Here is a 22,626-nt window from a genome sequence, read left to right on the forward strand (position 1 = left end):
ACAAATTGGCCAAAAAAAAAAAAATATTGGAAGCGTGAGAAAAGTGTTTCAGTCTTTGAAACAGCACTTTCTGTTTTTACTGTTTCTGTAATCTTTTCCTGCTCAGCATGCTATGTTACCAAGTTACAGGTGGGGACTTTGAAGATTTCCTTACCTCCTCTAATGACTCACGCTCTCTGAAGTTGCACTAGCTATCCAGATAAGGATGATTACAGTGCATTTGGTTTAGTTGCATGTAATTATCTGTGAAACACCCTAATATTTTCCAATCCTTAGCAATTTATGAGCAAGGAGCATATAAATTGTTTATTTGATTCTAAACATCTCACTGTTCACAGTATACTAATTGCCTTCTTTTTACAATAGCGACTGCACTATTTTTAATAGCAATTAGCTATCTTATTTTTTTGACGTTAAAGATTCATTCTTAAGTGCTTCACATTTTTTAATTAGCATAGGGCGTTTACCACACATGAATTTTACAAAAATGGCAACTAAAGAGCAGCTATGAGTAATATTTTATTTTCCTAAACAGAGCAAATTAATCTAGCATTCTTATACCTTGTGCTGGTTCTGCAATTGTAGCTTCATTCATAATGTTGTTGTCTAAGCTTTAAAACTCAGATTCTCTTCATAAGGTTCTTGTGCTATCTGCTCATGTTCTAAAATTATTTTTGCCTGATGTCTCTCACTTCTTTCCTTTGCTTCCATAGTAGCTTACCATTTCATTAGGTGCTACAATGTTAACAGAACAAACTTGGCTTTGGCATCTCTTGCACTTCTAAGCTTTTTTTTTTTTTTTAAAAAAAAAAAAAAAAGTGTTGATTTTTAATTGCATTGCTAGAAAACAGGGATTTTTTGATGGGATACATCCCTTTGTCTTCCGTATACATTATCTCAACCCCCTCTCAGCTATAATTCTGTTTTACTACTGGAATTCAGTCAGATGCAAATTTCTCATCCCTGCTTTCCATTATCAATTCTCAAAAGGCAGAGTTGCAGGCATAGCTAGGAATGGGACAAGTGTGCCACACATCTGTGAATGGTTTTCCTCATGCTGTAATTCTGTTAAGTAAGTCTTGGCCAAAGCCTGTAACAGTTCTTTCTTTGTCAAGACATGCAACAGCTGTTTTGGCACCTTTATGCGTTCAGCATAGCGTTGTGCTTCTCCCATTCTGAAGACATATTGTTACATATAGTCTCTGTATAGCTATGGATCTGCTTAACAGCAAGAGGCAAAGCAGGCTTGGATAAAGAGTGAAAAACTAGCAACTAATAATCATATGCAAACAGCCACATAAAAGAGTTAGTGACAAATGGTTATTCAGCAGTTATCATAATCCTGTAGGCTAAGACTAGTTACAAGTTAATGGGATTAGTCTGTAAAGTAGCTAACTGTCTCACGAGATTTGCAAAACAGACCATGAAAATACTTCCAAAGAAATGTAGACGTGATTGAGAATTAGGTCAATTGGATTCTTAGGTCATCAAATTATAGATCAAAAATCAACTGAATACAGTATGCATGTGTGAAACAACAGAGAAAAAATAATTCTGTTTATAGACTACTTTCTCATTTCATTTCATATTAAAATTCAGTCTGTCAAGGTTGTCTATTTCATTCAGTGCCTTTTTAAAATGTAAAGTGATGATGTTAAGCCATAAATCTGCCAACCTTTTCCTATGATCACAAAACTCACAGTGACTGAAATAAAGACTGGGGACTGTCTTGCATTGTTTACTGTCTGCAGAATCTATGTCAATACACAAAGAATGAAAAGAATGAAAGGAAGACTTACTGTTCCATGATTATGATCTAATAGCAATATTTCAGCAATGCTTCCTTCTAAGACTTAACTTTGCTAATCTTCATGCTTGCCATAGTTTTCGTTTCATTTCATCACTGCTGTATAGTGTGCTTTCAAAATCTAAATATACTTTAAATGCAAAGAAACCTAAAGCATGTAAAAGCAGATTAACTTTTTTAAAGATAGTGATATAATTTACTATATAATTACTTTTATAGGTTATTAACTTATGCCACCTATTTGTAGAAAACAGATTTTCCTTTAGTGATATAAACACTTTGTAATGAAACATGATGACTGGATGTTTTCTGAAATTTTGTCCAACATCAAGCAGTAGCCTTAATCAGCATTTTGAATTCAAATGCCCCCAGTAAAGTTCTCAATTTGGGATATTCTCCTCAGATCTTACTCTTTGGAGTTTCCATGTGTGTCACCGAAGGACACGGAGCCATTGAAATTCAAGTTTTAGGTAGGTAACTATTTGTGCTGGCGCATGTATTGATTGCCTTTTATCTACCTGTATATGCATCTGTGCAGCATCACTATCAGTGCTTTTCAGCCCCGAGAGAACACAGGCATTTTTCCAGTGCAATATTTGATAGCAGTATAATGAGAGAGTTTTTTTTTCTGACTTTAAGTCAAATTCTGAAGAGGCATTCAAGTTTTCATGCTTCCTGTTTAGCATGCATCCAGCTCTGCTTAGGAAGCTGATAGAAATGCTGTTTCATCCTGAGACGTGATGTTGCCTGGCCTTGAGCTTTGGTTCAGCCCTACATCAGAGAGCTGCTTGTAGGACAGATGCATGTTTCCCCTGAGGTTGCCTCCTGCTCTAATAAGGCCCTAGCACTTCATGCAGTGAAGGGCTGAGGTTATGCAGTTATTCCAGGTTTTGCCTCCCATGTGGCTCTGTGACTCATGAGGTTGTCGTGTCTTTGTGAGGAAAAAGTATATCCTTCTGCTTACTGTGGTAAGACGTCAATATTAAGCCCAGATTTTCCCTTTTTGGCAATTCCTGTTCACGCTTTTCTACACTGTAGGCTAGTCCTCAGATGCTATTCTTCCACCAGGGAAAAAAGCTGGCATGGAATCAGATACAATATGTGAGTTTTGACCTAGTACAATTATTCCTTGATGGTGTATTTTCTTTTTCCTTTATTCCTCTTTAGGAATTATGGAGTCCTTTAAACTAATGCGCTCCATGCTCTCTTAAACTATATTCTTCCATTTGGCTCTTAAGATTCCTTTTTCCTTTTAAGGATGGATATGATTTCCCTCTTCCTCATTTGTTTTTTGCCCCTTAGACTTTTTCTATCTATTGTGTTGAAAAAACAAAACAAAACACTACTCACAGTACAGAGTTTATGTTTCTGATGTCAGAACGCTTTGCTAAATGAAGCCCATAGAGGTTACTCAAAGAGATAGAAGCATAGTCTAGTAATGAAGCAACTTCTTTTCACATAATTTTCTATGCATTTGTCCTTTGTGTCTTTGTTTTCCTGCTGTCCATGACTACCATTTTTCCTTCACAATTGTTAAGCACCTGCAAGGGACAGTCAAAAATCAAGGAGAAAAACAGATTATTTACCAGTAACTTCAGTTCTCCTACACAAACATTTTCTCCATTGAACCATTCCAGTTCCCCCTCTCAGTTTTTTTGATTCAGAGTTAGATTTTTTACAGTCAGTTTGGAATGAAACAGGAGGCGTTGTAGTGACTCACACATCTGCTGGAGGTAAAATGGCATTCAATGCATGCGCTAGTGCAATCTGTACTTACCTGAAATTTGACAACTTCAACAGCTCTTTGATGTCTCAGATGGTGTTCTCATATATTTATCTAAAGATTATGAATCTTTGGAAGAGGTAACATCCACCCCCTAAAAAAAAAAAAAAAAAAAAAAGGGAAATTCAGTTACTGGTCAAAAATAGAGTTTTATTAAAGACATCAAGACATAAGAATCCCGTTCATCCCCAATAACCTGTAATAACTGCAACATGAAATTATTTAGTATATCAAATTTATTGTTATCCAAAGAGTGTCTTATACCAAATATAAATAAACATTCCAGAATCTTTTTGTAATTTTTATTAATGAAAATTTCAAAACACACATGGCAGAATCTGGAAGATAAAGAGGTTTCCAAGCACGTGAGATGATACTAAATCTGCTAGACTTCAGCTATAAGATGTTTTTATCTTCCTATAAAAATCTGAAGTTTCTGTGGCTCTGATTCCACAGAAATAAAACTTCTAATTGATTTCAGCTGCTCAGGAAAAAAACAAAAAAACAAAAAACAAAACAAAACAAAACAAAAAAAACCAACTCCCCTGTAGGGCTTGATCCAAAGTTAAATGAAGAAATAGAATTCTGCTGAATTCACTAGGCTTTGGATCGTTGTCTTTTGAGTGTATAACATTAAAATGTAGTTGAAGTGCCTAGAAATAGAGGAAAAAAGATACTTAAGAAATCTACTAAATATCTGGTTTGTTCACGTCTGCTTCATTAATCAACTGTGAAACAATGTTTTTCTTCTTTGCTGTGTTATAGGTAATGTTCAAGATAAATATGGTTATAAATAATCCTTTAAAACAATCACATTTCTGCCTAACCATCAAAGCATCTTTCTATTTGCAGACATCTAGGAGCAATAACTTTCCTACTTGTAAATACTATAAACTACCATCCTATGCAAGAAATTATCAGAATGGCTTCTAAGGACTTTTCTTAAACCTTCCATTTTTTGTCTTTATTAAACTTTCTTTTTTCTCAAGCTCCTCATAATCTACATTGTGACTTCCTATGTTTATAAAACTTCTCATGTTTATTTCAGTGCCAGTTTATATTCATTCTACTTTTAATTTTCCAGTTTTTATCTTTAAGGCAAAACAGTTTATAGAACCATGCTCTCAGATAAATAAGTTTCTCACTGACGTAGTTTTGTTTTATTTTACTCAGCTAGTCTCAGTCAACTAAGACTCAAACCCAACCACATTAGGAGCCACCAGTAGCTGCATAATTAACTTACCTTACCACCAGAGCAGGAGGGAACAATTACAGGAATATATCCCATCGCCAGGGGAAAAGGGAAGTCTGAGTCCATATCCCATGCCTGGACCAAATCCTAGTGTAGAATAGCAGAGGAGACAGCCATTTTAATACTGCTTAGCCTAGGAGTTACTTTGCGTGAAAAATGTTGTTCTGATGTAAATAACAGTACTACAGACACAAATACTAACTCTTCGTTGTGCTTTCTTTTTACATAGATACCCTGCAATCACAGCTTATCAATATGGGTGTTATTCCTACATTAGTGAAATTGTTGGGTATTCATTGCCAAAATGCAGCTCTGACAGAGATGTGCCTTGTTGCTTTTGGCAATTTAGCAGAACTTGGTAAGTCCGCAACATTCATCTCAAACTTAGTTCTAGTTTTCTTCAAGTTCATTCTTAAGATTAACAGAAGTCTTGTCTCAGTGCATTCCTACTGGTACATTCAAAATTTAAAGCAAGCAATTTCTGCTTCTTATCTCTGAAATCCATAGTTGTCTCTTTTTCCTTCAATAACTCAGATTTATTTGGGTACTTAGTATACTTTCTGTTTCACGCTAACGTTCTTCAATGCAACTAGGCACATTCTAAATCATCTGAACAGTATTTCCTGAACACTGCTATTTATAGTGAATTATTTATTAATAATATAAATAATATATCCTGGTGCAGCTCCACAGAGTTCTATCAGGATTAAATTTGCCCATGGAATTCACTGAGTGAAACTGAAACAAGCACAGTTCATAAGTCTGTTTGTGCAATATTCTTTTAGGTGCCGAGTTTTAACATGTGCTAGACTACATACTTGCGTGTACACGCCATGACAGAGATTGTGGTTTTTAACAAGTTTGTGTACTACTTCATTTAATTTGAAGTTTGTGATGATATTTAGATCCAATAGGTTTTTATTGGGATTCAACAAGGTGTAAATCAACAGGTTGTTAGGGCCTGTGTTTTATCACTTTTGTTTTACATTGGTGTTGATCTTTTACCAACCTTTTTGGTAAAATTTTAGTCCTATTTATTCATTTCTTTATTTACTCTAGAGTAATATTTACTCTATATATATTTACTCTATATCTCTATATTATATACTTATACTCTATAGAGCATTTACTCTAGAGTATAATATAGCAGCTGGGATTATCATCCTGCATTTCTAAGGACATCCTGTGGTTCAGAATATGAAAAAGATATCTGTGAGTTAGAATTATTTGAAGGCCTGAAATTATTCAAACTGTCCTCCATTCATAGTTTTGAAGGCCAGAGAGAATATTATGTACTCATCTAGTCTGGTCACACACATAATGCCTTTATACATAGAAGGCAAGTTTGAATAGAATAGAATAAAACAACAGAAAGATTCATCATTAGCACTTAAGAAATGTCTTGAAGATGTGTGATCTGTTCAAGCACTAACATATCCTGTCTGTACAGTAAAAAAAAGTAATACAATCTTTGCTTGAAATTCCACTGTTACTAAAACACAACAAAAAACATAAAGATATTAAATGTGGTACTGAAAACTACATTTTCTTTTCCTCTTTGGGAACAGTCAGCACTGGCCAGCTGGACAACTAACATGGGAAAGAAGCTTATAGCAGCTGCTTCCCTTCCTGTTCCTGCACAGTGAAAAGCTGCTTGTTCTTTAAGATTGACACGAAATTAATTCAGCTTTTAATACCTAAATCTCCCTTAAGCAATAGCTTAGCCAATCACACTACATCTGTAATATTTTATTTTTGCCATGTAACTTCAGGGAATTTTATTGTCAGGTTGTCATCTTTCATCACTTAAAAGTGACAACTGCATTCTAGAGATCCCTTGGGAAGCATTATATGAAACTATGTCAAAGTGAAAAAAAAAAAAAAAAAAAAACAAAAAAACCCACATTGAGAGAGTGGTGGTGCTTTTCAAATACCAGAAAGGTCAAAAATCCATTTAGAATATGCAATGCAGTCATATATATTGAAAAAGCAGCAATGGGATGTGCACAAAAGAGGCTAGGTCTGCAGTTTGTGCTTTTTCCCAGTCCTTGATCAATTCTACATTAAAATAATCTCTAACCATCCACTAGAGCGTTAGCAAAGGTGCTGGAAGATTTAATTACAGATGGCCCTCAGGAGGTGGCAACTGGAGAAGACAGAACACCATTCCCACCATCTGCATCCCTTGTAAAACTGCCAATTAGAAGGAATCAGATATAGGCAATAGAATCAGATGCTTCTATTGAATCCACAACATAAAAAACCACAATCCGATGAATAATCTCCTTGTGGCCACCTTGCCTAGTTGTAAAGCTATGTTATGCTATCTGTGCAGTATGAAACAGCCTTGCAACAGCTATGCACAGATTTTAAAGGAAAGGTTACTGTCACAAGACCATGTAAACACTAAAACTTTTAGTATGACTCTTATCTCTCCTAGGGAAAATACAGTATATGATCTGTTAATCTTCCTCTTAAGGTGGGGATAATAAAATACCATCTTTATTTTTGTAACGTTACTGTTTCTATAGCTACCTTTACATTCTCTTGGGCAGAAACAGCCCCAACAGCCTTGATCATGTACATAGATCTTTTTGAACAGCCTTATTCACAATTGAAGGCAATACATCTGCTTTAAAGCATTAGACTATTTCTTTCCTTTTTGTGACAAACACGAGTCTATTGTTCTTGCCTGTGAAGTGCACTATTAGTCATCTCACTGAGTAAACCTGGTAGAAAGAGAAAAAAAAAATCATCCTAGCTTTTGATTTGGTTTGTTTACTTGATACGGAACTTTTGCTTTGCAGAGTCAAGCAAAGAGCAGTTTGCCTACACAAACATTGCTGAAGAGCTTGTGAAACTGTTCAAGAAGCAAGTAGAGCATGATAAAAAAGAGATGATCTTTGAAGTTTTGGCTCCCCTTGCAGAAAACGGTGAGCATTTGATCTTTTTTATCTTACAGTATTTTTAATTCAAAAAAAAAAAAAAGTAATGGAATGGATATGTTTGTCTCTCTCAGGGACTAACCCTGTTTGGCAGTCCTCAGGGTTGATCTGTGTGATGACAGTTTCAGCTGAAGTGAATATTTTAACTGTCTGAGCACATGACAGGGGCCTACAAATTGCTGATACTGATTCCACCTCTGATTCATTCTGTATATTTTATTTCCTCCTACCTGTAGTGGAAACATCAAAAGCAGATTTTCTTTCTTTCTTATAGAAGAATTTACAGCATTTATCTACAGAACACTGTGAGTATCAGAGTTGTTCTAGGACTGTTACTCTCGCTTCAGCATTGTATTCTTATCCTATGAGCACGATCTATTTGCTTTACAAGTTGCATTTTAAAATCAGTGGAGCTTACTATTGATTGTTACTTCTCTGAAGTAGCCAGCAGGTTTCTCTGTGAAATACAGAGAGCTCCATTTCCCCCTGAAAGCTCATGAGAGGCTGTCACGACTCTGTAAGTCCTAAGGAGCAACAAAATAGGCACAACCATTGGCTGAAGCATTCATAGTCCATTGCAGCACCAATATATAATATTATATATTATAATACAATATATATATAATGATGTAGTGACTGACATATAAATATTATATATTTGAATTATATATTGTATTAAATATTACATAAAAATAAATAATAGATATTATTATATATACATAATAAATCAGTCACTACATCATTTACTGGTATCTCAGAACTCCCCTCCCCCCAACAGCTTAATTTCCTATGGAAATATTTTTGCAAGGGACATGTTAATTGCAGAGATCAGAGGACATTCTCTGCTTACTTTTCATTGGAAAATCATTTACACTGAGTTTGGTGTTTGATGAAATATATTATCATCAGCCTCAGGGGACTGAAGTTTATAGTCTGGCTTGAGCAGTGAATGACAGTGACACATGCAGGACCACCCCTCCAGCACGTTCCTCTGAAAAGACTCACAGCAGTTTGTATAACCTTGTATCTGCCCTTTAGGGAAAGCAAAACATCATTTAACCTGTGGAGCTGATTTGGAAAGCAGATCAGGGTATGAAAGATAGGACAGTATTTGATGGCTCTATACATCTTCATCACCTCAGCATTAGAACTTGCTGAAATGGAATAAATTCTTAGAAGATAATTGTAGACTCAGAAGATTTAAGTTTCATCCTACTCTTCTCAGTATAAATCAAGACACATTTTGACTTCAATTTAACGATGTGATAATGTCTATTTTTGGCAGGTCCTTTGTCTTTTATTGCAAGTTATATGTAAAACAGGATTGACACAGAATTACTCTAACATTCTGTGACACCAACATATTTCATTTCAAATGCTTAATTTTTATCTGTTTTACAGTCACAGTAAACTTTGATAGGTCTACTGTTGCTGAATCTAACTCAGCTGCTTGCACTGTGAGGCACTCAACTGAACTCTTCCACTGTGAAGCCAAGGCATACCTAAATGATCATGAGACCACTGTGCTAGTGCTGTTAGGTGCTTTTGATTATAGATCACTGACAACCAGCCATTATGCAAAAACATCTAGTTGAACTATTGGCAGAGTAAATTGAGGAGGGTTGTCTTGTTTGTTTGCTTGGGTGGTGGAGGGGTGTTACTGTTCAGCCATTTTTGTTTTGCTTTTTTAAGGACACAGATGTAGCAACTTCTACTTCAAGTCACAGCACCCAGTTATCTTATAACTGGATTGCTGGTGTTTTTTTGTTTGTTTGTTTTTTTAAGTACCTCAGTACAGAAGTGCTTATTTAAAAATATCCCAGTTGAATATTTTGCACTCTGTAAAAGAGTCCACGAGAAGGTCAGCTGCTCTGGGAGAAACAATTTCACTCAGGCACAAAGTTGAGCAACAGCAGTAAATGGACAGAATCAGGCACATCCTTCAACAGAGAGATGGGCCATTTTTCCTCACCCACCTGTTGCTTGTAAATTGTATGAAAAAATTACTTTCACAGCTTTGGTCTTTAAAAATATTTTAACTTGAGCTAAGCTCCTTACACCATCTCATGCAGAAAATGTCCATACAAACGGCTATTATTTACATTTCTGCAGACCTTCGAGACTGTGTTCTCTGAAGTCGGGATGCAAAACTAATGGTATCACTTTCACATAATAAAAAGAGGTGGCACAGCATCAGGTGATTTGCCATTCTAACTTAACAGGAAGGGAATTCATGTATATAAAGAAGGAGATATCCAGCTCTAAACTCACAGGAAAAAAAAGCATTAAATATTGTGTTCTAGAGACATAAAAATTATTGCTTCCAAACCCTATATTGCTACCTAAACAACCCATTCATCACCTTCTCTGTTGAGCCTTGTTTCTAGTAACTAAGGAATGAGCTTGCTTTAGCAGTTTCCAGCTTTTTTTTGGTCACAACAAATTTCTCTCCCAACCCAGCCTGCTGGATTTGGCCTTTCTGTACTCCTGAAGTCCTTGGAAAAGTGACCGAAGTCTTGGCTCAATTGAAAAAAATGTGTCATTACTTGCTCTGAAGTGTCATTTTTAGAAAATCTGTATTTTACACTTGCACAGCTCACTGAAGTCAGTGGCTCTTCTGTACACAAAACAGAAGATGCACTCCTAGCTTTGTTCTGCAACTCAGTCCAAATTCTTTGGAGAGCCCAAGCACAGCATGGCTCATATGAATGTGCTGTGTGAGGACCAAGATGCCAGATCATTTCTGCAAAGAAATATGCTCATTTTTGAGAAGAGCAGCTCCACACTGCTTCACAGTGGATAATGTGGCCTAAGGGCAGTCCAGAGCTGGGGGTGCACACCTGCTAGTTGAATTATGATGGAAGTTAGACCCTAAGAATGCACATTTTAAAAAAAAGTGTGATTTTAGCTACACAAGTTGTCAGTGAAATACTTGACATTGCTTCTAGTTTTGGCTGTCCTGCATGTAGGTACAATGGGTGTATTTTAAATTATAATGTTGACTCCTCCTATACGTGCTACTTCACAGATGTCATTAAACTGCAGCTGGTTGAAGCAGGCTTGGTAGAGTGCTTACTTGAGATTGTCCAGAAGACTGTCGACAGTGACAAAGAGGATGATGTTGCAGAGCTTAAAACAGCTTCTGATCTTATGGTTTTGTTACTGCTTGGAGGTAAGTACAGTGTGTCACTTCTGCAAAGCAACAGCAGACACATGTCTGTCATTTGTTACTACTTATTAGACAATTTTCAAATAACCTAAAGGAGCTGGCATTTAACATTTAGTAGGTTACGTTAGATTTCATTTGTCATCGAATTCAGAACTGGGCTGATTGCAGCAAAGGTGGTAGAGCTTGACAAATATAAAGAAAATAATTTTCCTGAACATTTCTTTGGCTTGCTGACTGTCTTCTTTTTATCCCAGATGAATCCATGCAAAAGTTATTTGAAGGAGGAAAAGGTAGTGTGTTCCAGAGAGTACTTTCATGGATTCCTTCCAACAGCCATCAGCTACAACTTGCAGGAGCACTGGCTATTGCAAATTTTGCCAGAAATGGTAAGAATAGTCCATAGTATCTTATTTGTGTTTAACTGTGCCCTTCTATCATGCTACATCTGTACAGATACAAAGAAAAGGTGTACACTCTGCTAAAGCTGGTAGCAAACTGTATAGCAACATCAGTAATTTCATATTTCACTAGCCTGAAAAGCATTACATCTATTTTAAAAAAAAATTATTAAAAAATTTCACATTTGTAATAGATGTGCAGGGAATTTCTGCCTTCTGCAGTTCTTCTATCACTGTTCTAGATTTATCATGAGCATCACAAATCCCATTGACAGTGGTGGTCAAGCACTCCAACATCTGGAAGGGAACAGGGAACTGAAACTTCTGTTCTTAAAAAGCATTCAAAATCTTTCATTCACAAGTGACTTGTCTCATCTTGCACAGATGGAAACTGTATCCATATGGTGGATAATGGCATAGTTCAAAAGCTGATGGATCTGCTAGACAGACATGTGGAGGATGGAAACGTAACTGTGCAACATGCAGCTCTGAGCGCGCTCAGAAACCTGGCTATTCCTGGTAAGCCTCCCTTTGCACTGCTACCTATCCAAGGAGAAATTCTGCTCTCTCGCCTTTGTAGCTTTTGCACAATGATAGCAAGTAGCATTTTTAAGTACATCACAGATCTATCAGCCATCCTTTGACACTTTGAATCCACAGTCTCATCCCCCACCAAGGAAAGGGCAGGGAGCCAAGGCTTCAGGAAGGCAGAGCGCTGCTTTTTGTTTGCTTTTATTTCATTTGAGTTCTCTTTCACAGCCCAAGGTCCCCACCAGACAACAGTGAGGAATATATTGAAACACTGCATCCCCCTCTAACTTCCTAAAGCTTTGCCTATTCAGAAGGTAGAGCTGGAGGTGAGCTGTTAGAATAGCCGGTCTGTTCTATTAGTTACTGTTTGGAGGCAATGGACTGAATGCTAATTTTTTCATTTTTAATAACTTCATTTGTGACTTTTGATTATGCAAACATAAGAGGCAGAGTATGTGCACATAAAACCCAAACAAACCTACGGTACTTGTGTATGCTTTCTAATACAAAGCCACAAAATAATTCTTTCATCCATTTAACCTTATTTTACTATTTTCAGTTTTGACAAACAGTAACTTTCTAAAAATGATTGTGCATACATATTAAACCCATGCAGCTTTTGTGCTACACCATTTGCTTACCTTGCTTAGGTAATTCTGTTAGCTTGCATCAGTTCGAAAGCTTCCCTGTAGCCTGTGCTCAGGAATGTCAGCCAGAGACCTACACAGGACTTAATGAACGTCAATATAGAAAAATGAGTAAGGAGTAAACGGCCCCAGTGATGAACTGCTTGTTAAATGCTACTCTGAAAAGAAATAAACATTTTTTAACTATGATATTGGATCAAGTTTACACCTTACATAGATTTCAGGGAGCTCCATGGAAGCAGAGAACTTAGACTAGTGGAAAAGATGAAGGAGAGCTCGGGCAGGCCACAGTGTTGCTTGCATCGAATATTACAAGTGGGAAGAGGTCACTCTGCTAATTGGATGCTTTAGTTCCCTTCCCTACATGAAAGAGAAAAGTGTTGTTGGGACTCAGAGAAGTTTCCCCATATTTTGGGGTGCAGGTAAGTACTGGCCTGGGCTTCTGCTTGGTTCATTTTGTGGAGGACTCCTTTCCTAAGCTGTGGTGGGGAAGTCTGGTTTCCACGTTTACAGTGAACACTAGAGGTTATAAGTGCATGCTGGGATTAGGCACTTCATTTTGCACGTGTGTCTCAGCAACCACAACATTTTTGTTCAACACAGCATTGTCAGCACACACTCGTGTTCCTGAAGTCTGTGTTCACAAGCTATTTTTCAAACTGTCTGAAAAACTGCACCAAGACTGTCTTGGAAATAAAATGCATCTTCCAAAAATGTTCTCGAGATCATTCCTGTTCTTTATTCATGCAGTTGTAAATAAGGCTAAGATGCTATCAGCTGGTGTTGCAGAAGCAGTATTGAAATTTCTCAGATCGGAGATGCCCCCTGTTCAGTTCAAGCTGCTGGGAACATTACGAATGTTAATAGATGCACAAGGTAAAAATAAAGTGTTCTCTATGTTAAGTGATTCACTTAGGTTCAGTCTGTGATATACTGCTAAAACTTACACAAGAAAAGCATTGGGTTTTTGTTTGTTTAATTTTATTCCTCAAGTTTTGGAATAAATACATCTACAGAGGCAGAGAAAAATGTGGGTTGATTTTTTTCCACCCAGAACTCCCAAACTGACTACCAGGGACCCTCAGAATAGATGTCAAATGCTTATTTACTTTCTTATTTCAAACCGCTCCTACACTGTCACAATGTGAGAATGCACTGAGGTGTGGGAGTTGTAAGCTACCACTCCAGTTTTGCTGTTCACTTGCTGCATTTTCTAGCTGTACTGAGCTTCTTGGAACATACTAATGCACTTGCTCAATGATAAATTGCAATTTCAAAATGACCAAACACCTTTCAGTTCTGCAGCTTATTCTGTACCTAGAATGTGTATTTTTGAAATTAATGTCTGTTAAGTTATTAATGAAATAAATCACCAAAATGTTTTCAACCTTGTGCAGCAGATTCCTGGGGAAAAAAAGGAAATAAAAAGGAAGCTCAGAATATTGTAGTTTACCACAGCTATTAGCGATTCTATTTCTATGAGTAGAAATTCATTGAAGAAACTTATGCAACCTATCATCTACAAGATTTAATTGATGACACTGGTCCTTTAAATTTTTTAACTAGTTTAACTGGGATTGGGACATTACCTGTATTTTCTTTGCTGTTAGTCAATGCATAATGTTCAAACAAAAAGTTGGGAACTGGGTCTGAGTATTACTGATATTTGTCTCCATTTTGACTGGCTTTAATTGCTTCCATGCAACCTAGATTTTTCACACAGTACAAGCTGGCAAATTTCTACTTGAACTCCTTCTAGTAAGTAACTTTCAGCTTATTTTTCTAGCACTTGCTTAAAAAATGACAACTTCTCTGTTGTGTTGTTGGCTCCGGAAATATGTAGCAGAAGCAGCTGAACAACTGGGAAAAAATGCAAAACTGGTGGAACGATTGGTGGAGTGGTGTGAAGCAAAGGATCACGCAGGTGTGATGGGAGAATCAAACAGACTACTTTCTGCACTTATACGACACAGCAAATCTAAAGTAAGTTAGTGGTGAAAAAGTTCAGCTTGTAAGAACGAAGAGTTACCTCTGCACTTCATGCTGTTGGCAGCCAAAGCCTCTGGTATCTAAGTCTTGTTGAGAGTTAGGTTGGTTGATTTCCTATTTCATATCCTCTCAGCCTCCAGGACCTGCCAGTTCGACTGAAGCACCAGGTTTAAACACTCACTGGAAGTATGTGGGTTAAAAAATACAGAAGCCAGTCAAGGAACACTGTTAGAGTGCATACAGCTAAGTCTCAACCTGTTAGAATTTGCTCTATATCCAGCAGAAATTCAGCGTGCTATATTTTCTACTTAATGATAACTTATGAAGAGTCATTGCATTCAGTTATGATGATGTTGCTAAATAGATATGTATCAAATTACTGAGATCCAGAAATAGGCTGTCCCTCTGCTCTTTTCACATGGTATTTCAGAGTTTTAAGATTTTAATGGACCATTAGAAATGATCCTCTTCTCTGAATTCTATCAGAAGCTTGCCTGTATGTGGTACAAGGTATGACATTAAGAGAAACTGTGACCAATGAGTTTTGTCTGACCCATTACCTGTGTATCAATTTATACATAAAAGGTCTTAAGTTATCAGATCCAAGCACATCCAAGTCTTCAGTCCTTGCTCAGGGGGAACATTAGATGAAACAGAGCCCTAGGAGCACATGCACCTCCCCTAGAACCAATCTACTCCACGCTCTGACTTCGTTGGCTGAGTTTGGTGATACAAACCCAGGTTGCATCATGACTGAGCTTAAAAGTAAGCAGCGCGATGTGGAGAACTCAGACCAATAGTGACTTCTTCATTTGTCCATGGTGTTTGCAAAGTGAAAAACAATCTGCAATGTCTCTACAAAAACAAATCAATAGGACTTACTGAGACAAACACTTTCACTGATTTCTAGATTACTGTGTCTTTTTAAAGCTCACTCTCCATTTTATGTCCAGTTTTCCCACCCCAAGTTCTATACCTTCCCTTTATATCACTTACAAATGCCATGTGTAGATGGTGTAAGAAGGCACAGATGCAAGGTATTAATACTCCCTACAAGAAAACAGAATTTAATCCTAAATGCAGAGACACTATTAATGGCTTGAAATAGATATTAAGATGGCACTTAACAGAATTATCACAGTTGAATTTCTTCGTGGTTTAGGTATTTACAGGAGAAACTTCTTCTGTAGAATAAAACAGCTGAGAAGGTGGTTGTTTTTTTTTTTTTTTAATGCATTTACTGCCCTCTAGGCTTGGACTGTGGACATAACTGGTTCCATAGCACACATTAGATTTGAAATCATTTTTTATTTAATAGTACTTGGGCTAATATTGAGAAAGGCAGCAGTGGTTTAGGAACTTCTATTCTAACTCACAGGTACATACTCCCTTTGTTAAGTTGCAGGAGTACCCAAACCTGACTTATCTGACTTATCACCTCTTACCTGCTTGGCACTGCCATTTTGAAGGCAATGCTCAACTACAGTTATTAAAATTTGGATGTCAAGGCAGATAGCCAAAATTCCCCACAAAGTCAAACAGAAATTAGCAGCTCACAGAGTACTCCAAGAAGTCTCAAAGCCACTTCGGAGTTCCACCAGAAAAATCACAAGTGAGAAAAACTATCCTTGCAAGTAAGTAAAAATACAGAAATACTTACATACTTGCAGACATGACACAATTTAAAAATGCTTTTTTCTGACTGACAAATTCTTGAGCCATTAGGCTGTGACTTGTGCCACAAGGATCTTCAAGTATCTTCAATGTGATCATCTATAAGTATTTCAGTTTTCAAGGTTGTGATCATATTGTGTCTTTTTCCTTGCACAAAGAATGTCACCGCACAGTCTATGCAAGCACTGAAACAAATTATTCTAAACACACGTATCAGTTAATGAGCTGGGCTTGTGGTTGGAATTGCAAAGAGACATATGCTTTAAATGGAAATTCAACAAGCTTATAAATTTAAATTGGATTCTTATTTCAAGAAACAACTACTGCTTCAAATCTTTGCATCCACAAAACAAATAAAAAATAAATTAAAAAGGCAAACCACATTTCCTTGGACAGTTGCCCCTTGGCATGCAAAGTTATTCAACTTCCAAGCAAACCATTTTCAAGTATTTTTTGTGCACATAATGATGAAAATTTGCTTTATGTGCAAACTAGCTTTTTAATGATAGCATACAGGTAATCAAAATGCATATACCAGAGATTTTTATTCACTCTTCACTACATATGTAATGCAGATCAAATTTTGAACTTGAAAAGAGAATCCTGTTTGCATATATTTGAACTGTTTAAAGTCACTTAACCCACCCAGCATTTTTATTTCCTAGATCTTAGTCAACAGTCCATTTTAATTGCTGGCTTTAGAACAAAAACCGACTCATCAGTATCTCGTAACTGTCCTTTCCTAACCTGCTTCATATTTGAAGCATAAATTTACAATATTTCAAGAGAATGTTATTCATATTCCTACCTAATTCTAAATTGTAGTACACAATTTCTATTAAGTAGCAGATATATTTGTGATCTCACCTCTCTGAACTTCTCGAAGAAACTAAAAATCCAGGGAGAGATGAAGACATCTGGATGCCAACATTATTAAACTGTATTCTTATATTTCCTTATTTCAATTACAGAATTTTTTGGGTGGGTTTGATAAGCTGCCTTGAACATGACAACATAAAAGGAAAAATTAGTAATCTTTGAACACCAGCTAAGTTCAAACACCGCAAAGGGTATTCACTGTTAGGCAACTGGCCATCTGCCATAAGAACTGAAGTATAGGTGGTAACTTGGAAAAGAGCAATATGTCTCTTAAATTGGTTGACTCGCTTGGTTTAATAAGTTCTATATTATAATTGCAGTGTTAACAGCAGATTATTTGTAGGCTCACATGCACATACATTTACATGTAACGCGATTAAATGTGCGTATAAGCAATGAGTATCCTTACCACGATAACTTTGTTTAAATGCAATATGTAATGTTTAAAATGTTTAAACTTTGTTTGTATGTAATGCAGAATTTTTTCATTACTATGCCATTTATTTTAGGATGTAATTAGGACGATTGTACAGAGCGGTGGCATCAAGCATTTAGTAACCATGGCAACCAGCGAACACGTAATAATGCAAAACGAAGCTCTCGTTGCACTGGCACTAATAGCAGCTTTAGAGTTAGGTGAGTATCCCATTAGCTAACTGCCTGTGTTCTTCTGAGCCTGTGCTCAAAAGAAACCCTACAGGGAGAGTCCTGTGAGTTTATTTTACAACGTAGAACAGGCTGCTGCTTCCATTTCCTTTTTTGTTGCATGGAAATACATGGCAATTCATGCAAAGAAATAGGCAAGAAATAAGTTTATGCAGAAAATTGAAGTTTGATAGTTATACAATATCTACTTCTCTATTCTGATAGGTGATCACAGATTCTAGAACAACCTCCATGAGATTTCAGATAAAAATCTAATAGTTAATAAAATTGTAATTTAGAGTGGAAACTATGTGACTGAGGCCTGTGTACACTGAAATGATCAATCCCCTCTTGAAAGGGCTTATCAAAGTAAAACTTTCACTTACCTAATCAGTGGGAGCTAAAGAATACATATAGAGGTAGATGAGGCCCCAAAATATGTCTATTGCTACTACTAAATTCCACAGAAATAGATGCTAAAGTTGCCATATGAAAGCAGAGATGACTACATGCCTCAGCTTCATAGAGTAGCATAGGTTGGAAGGTACCTTAAAGATAACCACTTCCACACCCTCCCGCCATGGGCAGGGCTGCCAACCACTAGATCACGCTGCCCAGGATCCCATCCACCTTGGCTTTGAACATCTCCAGGGATGTTGGAATCCATAACTTCTCTGGGCAACCTGTCCCAGTGCCTCACTGCCCTCTGAGTAAAGAATTGCCTCCTAACAAGTAACTTAAATCTCCCCTAACTCAGATTACCAAACAAAGAAGGGTAAATGCCCAGTGGGGGCTTTGTCCTGTTTGTTTGTTTATTAATTAATATCGTGAACTAAACAAGTATTACATACTTTTGTTCTTGATTTCATCTCTTGTCATTGTGTACCCACAGAATGCTACATTCAACTTCCAAATCACTGCCAATAACGCATCAGAGTTTTTGACTGAAAGGAAATGATAAATTCACGAGTCTTCTAACCCTGCAGACATCTAAAGGTTTCAAGCCTGAACTCAGTATGTTTCTTAGAAAACTACAAAGGAAAAAAATCATATTCTGATCTTGCAAAGCCTTTCACAGTCTTAATAGGCCTTGAGTTTTCCTACCATGGAGTCAAGAATTTCACTGTCTGTATTGAACTCAGACAAACTTTCTAAAGGGAAGTTCAGGCAGTAGAAGTCTTCCATGTTTAAATGTTGCAAGTGTTGACTTAAGTAGCTAGAAAGCCAGGCAGATTTTCCATTAGCTCCTGCATATTTAAAATTGGATTTTATCACTGAACATAGTGATTGTCTTTTCAAGCAGTTAGGTTATTTTGCATTTTTATAGCAAGAGCTGTGATTCCTATCACCATGCCATCTAACATGTTCTACCACAGCACCAGTTTCACTACAATGAAAGATCCATGCTTCCATAGCAGGATAAAACACAAAAGTACCAAACGAAGCACCAATTCCAGTTTCACAGCTTTCACTTGTATTTCAGTCACTGCTGAAAAGGATCTTGAAAATGCTCAGCTTGTTCAGATTCTATACAGACTGCTATCAGATGACAGGAGCGCTCCAGAAATAAAATACAACTCCATGGTGCTGGTCTGTGCCCTTATAGGATCTGGTGAGTATTTGAGAGGGACTGCTTTCCTAAAACATTTATATAATTAATCTTTCTGTAGAATAAACATAGGGCATGTGCAAATACACTGGTTCCCTGTTCACTATGAATGTGCACAGAGTGGCTCAATTTACTGTGACACTTTATTTATAGGGTCAAGAAAAAGAAGCTGTTAACTGTTTTGGATATTAACTACAGAAATCAGATTCTAGCTTTTGCAGGATGCAGGTTGATCCCAGAAATTTGAGCTATCTGGAAGTTTGACAGGAAAAAAATGAAAGATATTTTAAACTGTACAGTATTGGTCTCTCTGTACAAGCATGCAGATAAGTTAATTTTCACCTTTAACTGTAAGTTCCATGTAACTGACATATAATGGTTGCTTTGTTGTTTTTCTTTAACTTACTCAAGTTAAAATTAGGTGGAAGAGAAATTTGCAAGGTACCTCTTGACCTTAAATTCCTACAAGAATTGCAGGAAGTTCAAAAAGACAAGAAATACTTGCAGGGACACATACAAACAAGAACTTAGTACAACATGTAGATGTAGTCCTGCGACTACATCCCTCCCTGTGAGGAGGGATCCTCACTCACCTTGCTAGGAAGGGTCCTTCCCTTGGCAACCTGAGCATGCTCCAGGCACAACTGTTTGTGGTCATTTTGGATGATGAACAGGAGGTGCTCCAACACATGCACCTGCCAGACATGACGATGCAGGGAATGGAGCAGGATATAACAAGGAAATTTGATCTTCAAATAAGGATTCAAGAAGTGGCTACATTTCTTTTACTCACTGTGACGTTGTTGTGTGCTCTGACAACAGAAATAATCACCCTCAGAAATTCTGCCTGACGCTTGCACTTTCGCTTCTCCAAGTCCTGTCACCTGCAAGATTGACCGACAGCATTATTTAAAGTCAAATAACTATCTCCCTATTCCACCAGAATAAGGGAGCAGTCTTCCCTTATTTTTCCAGGGTTATCCAAGTGGCAGAGATCGGTCGCCACCACACTGTAAGCATTGCCTAGACGTTAGGCATCTTGGCATTCTCCCAGGGCGCAGACAGCACATTATTGCAATGCACAGCTGTGAAGTCGTCAGAGCTGCCCCAATGTTCAGCCCTGCTTCCTCATGAATAGACCCGTGTAAAAATAGCCAGTATATAATAGCAACAACTGAGCAACTCTGGTATTAAGTTTTGTTTACCAATTGATTTTAATCAGAGAAGTGAAATCACAAAGAGCAAAGTCCACTCTTGCATGTGAAAATATGAAACATATCTCTTCCAGCTCTGTTGCTGCTAACGTTTTCCCCAGTCTCCATATTTTTCATTTACAAATTCCCATGTAAACAGACCTCTGTAGCCATAGTTAGTAAAAGCTAGCAAATGGTTGTACTGTTTCAATTATTAGTAAGTTTAATTCTCCAGTGTCCAATCTTGTTACTGTCCTTAGTTATAGAATAGTATTTGATACTGCCAACAGCTGTGTTAGCAGAAAATACACATGCTTAAATACATGATTTTTGCCACCTGAAGTTGCTGTTGCAACTGAGTGAATGGGTGAGAAGAGGGAAGAATGAGGGCAATGGACAATGGAAGTGTGTAACCTAAGGAATAAGCAAAAGCAGAGTATTCCTAGATAGCACAGTGACTTGTGTGCAGTGGTCACAGAAGTGTGCAGAGCACAACTGATCAGCTAACTGTAAATCACAGCAAGCTCCTAAAAAAAGCAGTTCAGTAACACTGCTTAAGCTTGATGATATCTTAGGGGAATGAAAGTGCCTACACAGCCTAAGCACCCAACAGCTTCACTGACACTGCTCAATATATACTGGGTCCCAGGCACACAGCAGCATGAGAATTCTCAACACACAAAGACAGGGATAACTACAAGAAAAAAAAAAAAGTGAAAACATGTGAACAAGAAAGTAGGAAGGAAAGAAATGCCCAAGTGTGCTGTAAGGAAAAGCCGTAGATATGCATAGCATATATAGCATAGCTAATCTGAAACAGCTGGTTGGGTTTCTTTCTGGGAAGCTCAGAGATTAAGCCCCTAGCAGCACCTGGGAAGCAAAAAAAAATACACGTAGGTGTTTGTTGCTGAGTGAGTTCACTAGAATGGACTAAACAGGATATGAAATAAAACCAGCTGCTTTGGCTCTTAACTGTGAGAAGTCTGGAGCAGAGGGCTTTGAGTAAGCTCCCTACTTTAAAAAATAAAATAAATAAATGAATTGCATCAGTTTTGAGTACTGTTCCCAACCTTCCTTTTTAACATCAAGAAGAATGCTATCCAGGATGAGAACCACGAAACTTCTCAGAGTTTCAAGTCAAACATAAATGCTGCATACATACACACAACATTAGCTGATGACTTGTGACAAGATCAGAACTGAACTGTAAATGGGCAGCTACCAGCGACCAGGTGGTGACATATCCTCTTCACACTCTCACATGACCAACCAGAGATGATTTGAAACAAATGAGCTATGCAGTGAACCCTTCAGGCAAACTTGTTCATTCCATCAAAATAGTTTAAAGAATTGAACAAAAACATTCAATTAAAAAACTTCTTAAGCATCTTTTTTGAAAGGCATTCCAGGTGGATTTTTGTAACTGCTATGCAGAAAATTCATCCTTCATCTCTAGTTGAAATTTATGGGGTCTGGGCAAGCCCAAGGCCCCAGAGACTTCTTCTATTCTTAAAAGCAATTCAAAACAGTAAATAAAAAGATGATATTTATAGGCTTATGTGTATACAATGGGTACAGGGTAGTGCTGACACTTTCCTAAGTGCCTCATGCCCTGCTTTACTGTTCTCTTGCCCATCTCATACAAAGCACTGTTTCTTCTACTATTTCTTTTTCCAGAATCTCTCCAAAAGGAAGTGCAGAGCATGGCGTTCCTAGAAGTCGTATCAAAACTCCGCAGCCATGAGAACAAAACTGTTGCCCAGCAGGCCTCGCTAACAGAGCAGAGACTCGCTGTAGAAAGCTGAGAAAGGTCTTGTTTTCACTGCATCCATCACAGATTCCACCTTCATCCTTTGTCCTGCTGTCTCTCCTGCTATGTTTTCCACTGTATCACTTGTGCATGCGTGTAATGTCCCCACACAAATTGATGAACTGCTGTAGGTACCCATCCAAAAAGATTTCTAAAAATTCATAGGTGGTGTTAACATGAACCTGTCTCTACCCGTAACTGTTCTACTTGTATTCTTGTTGCTTGGGCCACATAGTAGAATGTGCATGTTGTAGTCCTATGATGATGTAAAAGTGGTACTACACAATGACTCTTT

General features: G+C 37.3%; 1 protein-coding gene across 1 annotated transcript in view; it reads left to right on the plus strand.

Annotated features, from left to right (window-relative positions):
- RAP1GDS1 (Rap1 GTPase-GDP dissociation stimulator 1) overlaps positions 1–22,326 on the plus strand; it is a gene marked incomplete at both ends in the record, with an annotated part of 59,189 nt that extends 36,863 nt beyond the window's left edge. The window contains 11 exon segments of the mRNA XM_079534114.1: positions 2,211–2,277; positions 5,072–5,200; positions 7,650–7,775; positions 10,816–10,959; positions 11,211–11,342; positions 11,739–11,873; positions 13,283–13,408; positions 14,376–14,515; positions 17,584–17,710; positions 19,203–19,331; positions 22,199–22,326. Of these exon segments, the coding sequence (XP_079390240.1) occupies positions 2,211–2,277; positions 5,072–5,200; positions 7,650–7,775; positions 10,816–10,959; positions 11,211–11,342; positions 11,739–11,873; positions 13,283–13,408; positions 14,376–14,515; positions 17,584–17,710; positions 19,203–19,331; positions 22,199–22,326 (1,383 nt within the window).
- Between the last annotated feature and the right edge of the window lie 300 nt (positions 22,327–22,626).

This window comes from Tetrao urogallus (genome assembly GCF_951394365.1).
Source record: "Tetrao urogallus genome assembly, chromosome: 4".
Taxonomy (NCBI): domain Eukaryota; kingdom Metazoa; phylum Chordata; class Aves; order Galliformes; family Phasianidae; genus Tetrao; species Tetrao urogallus.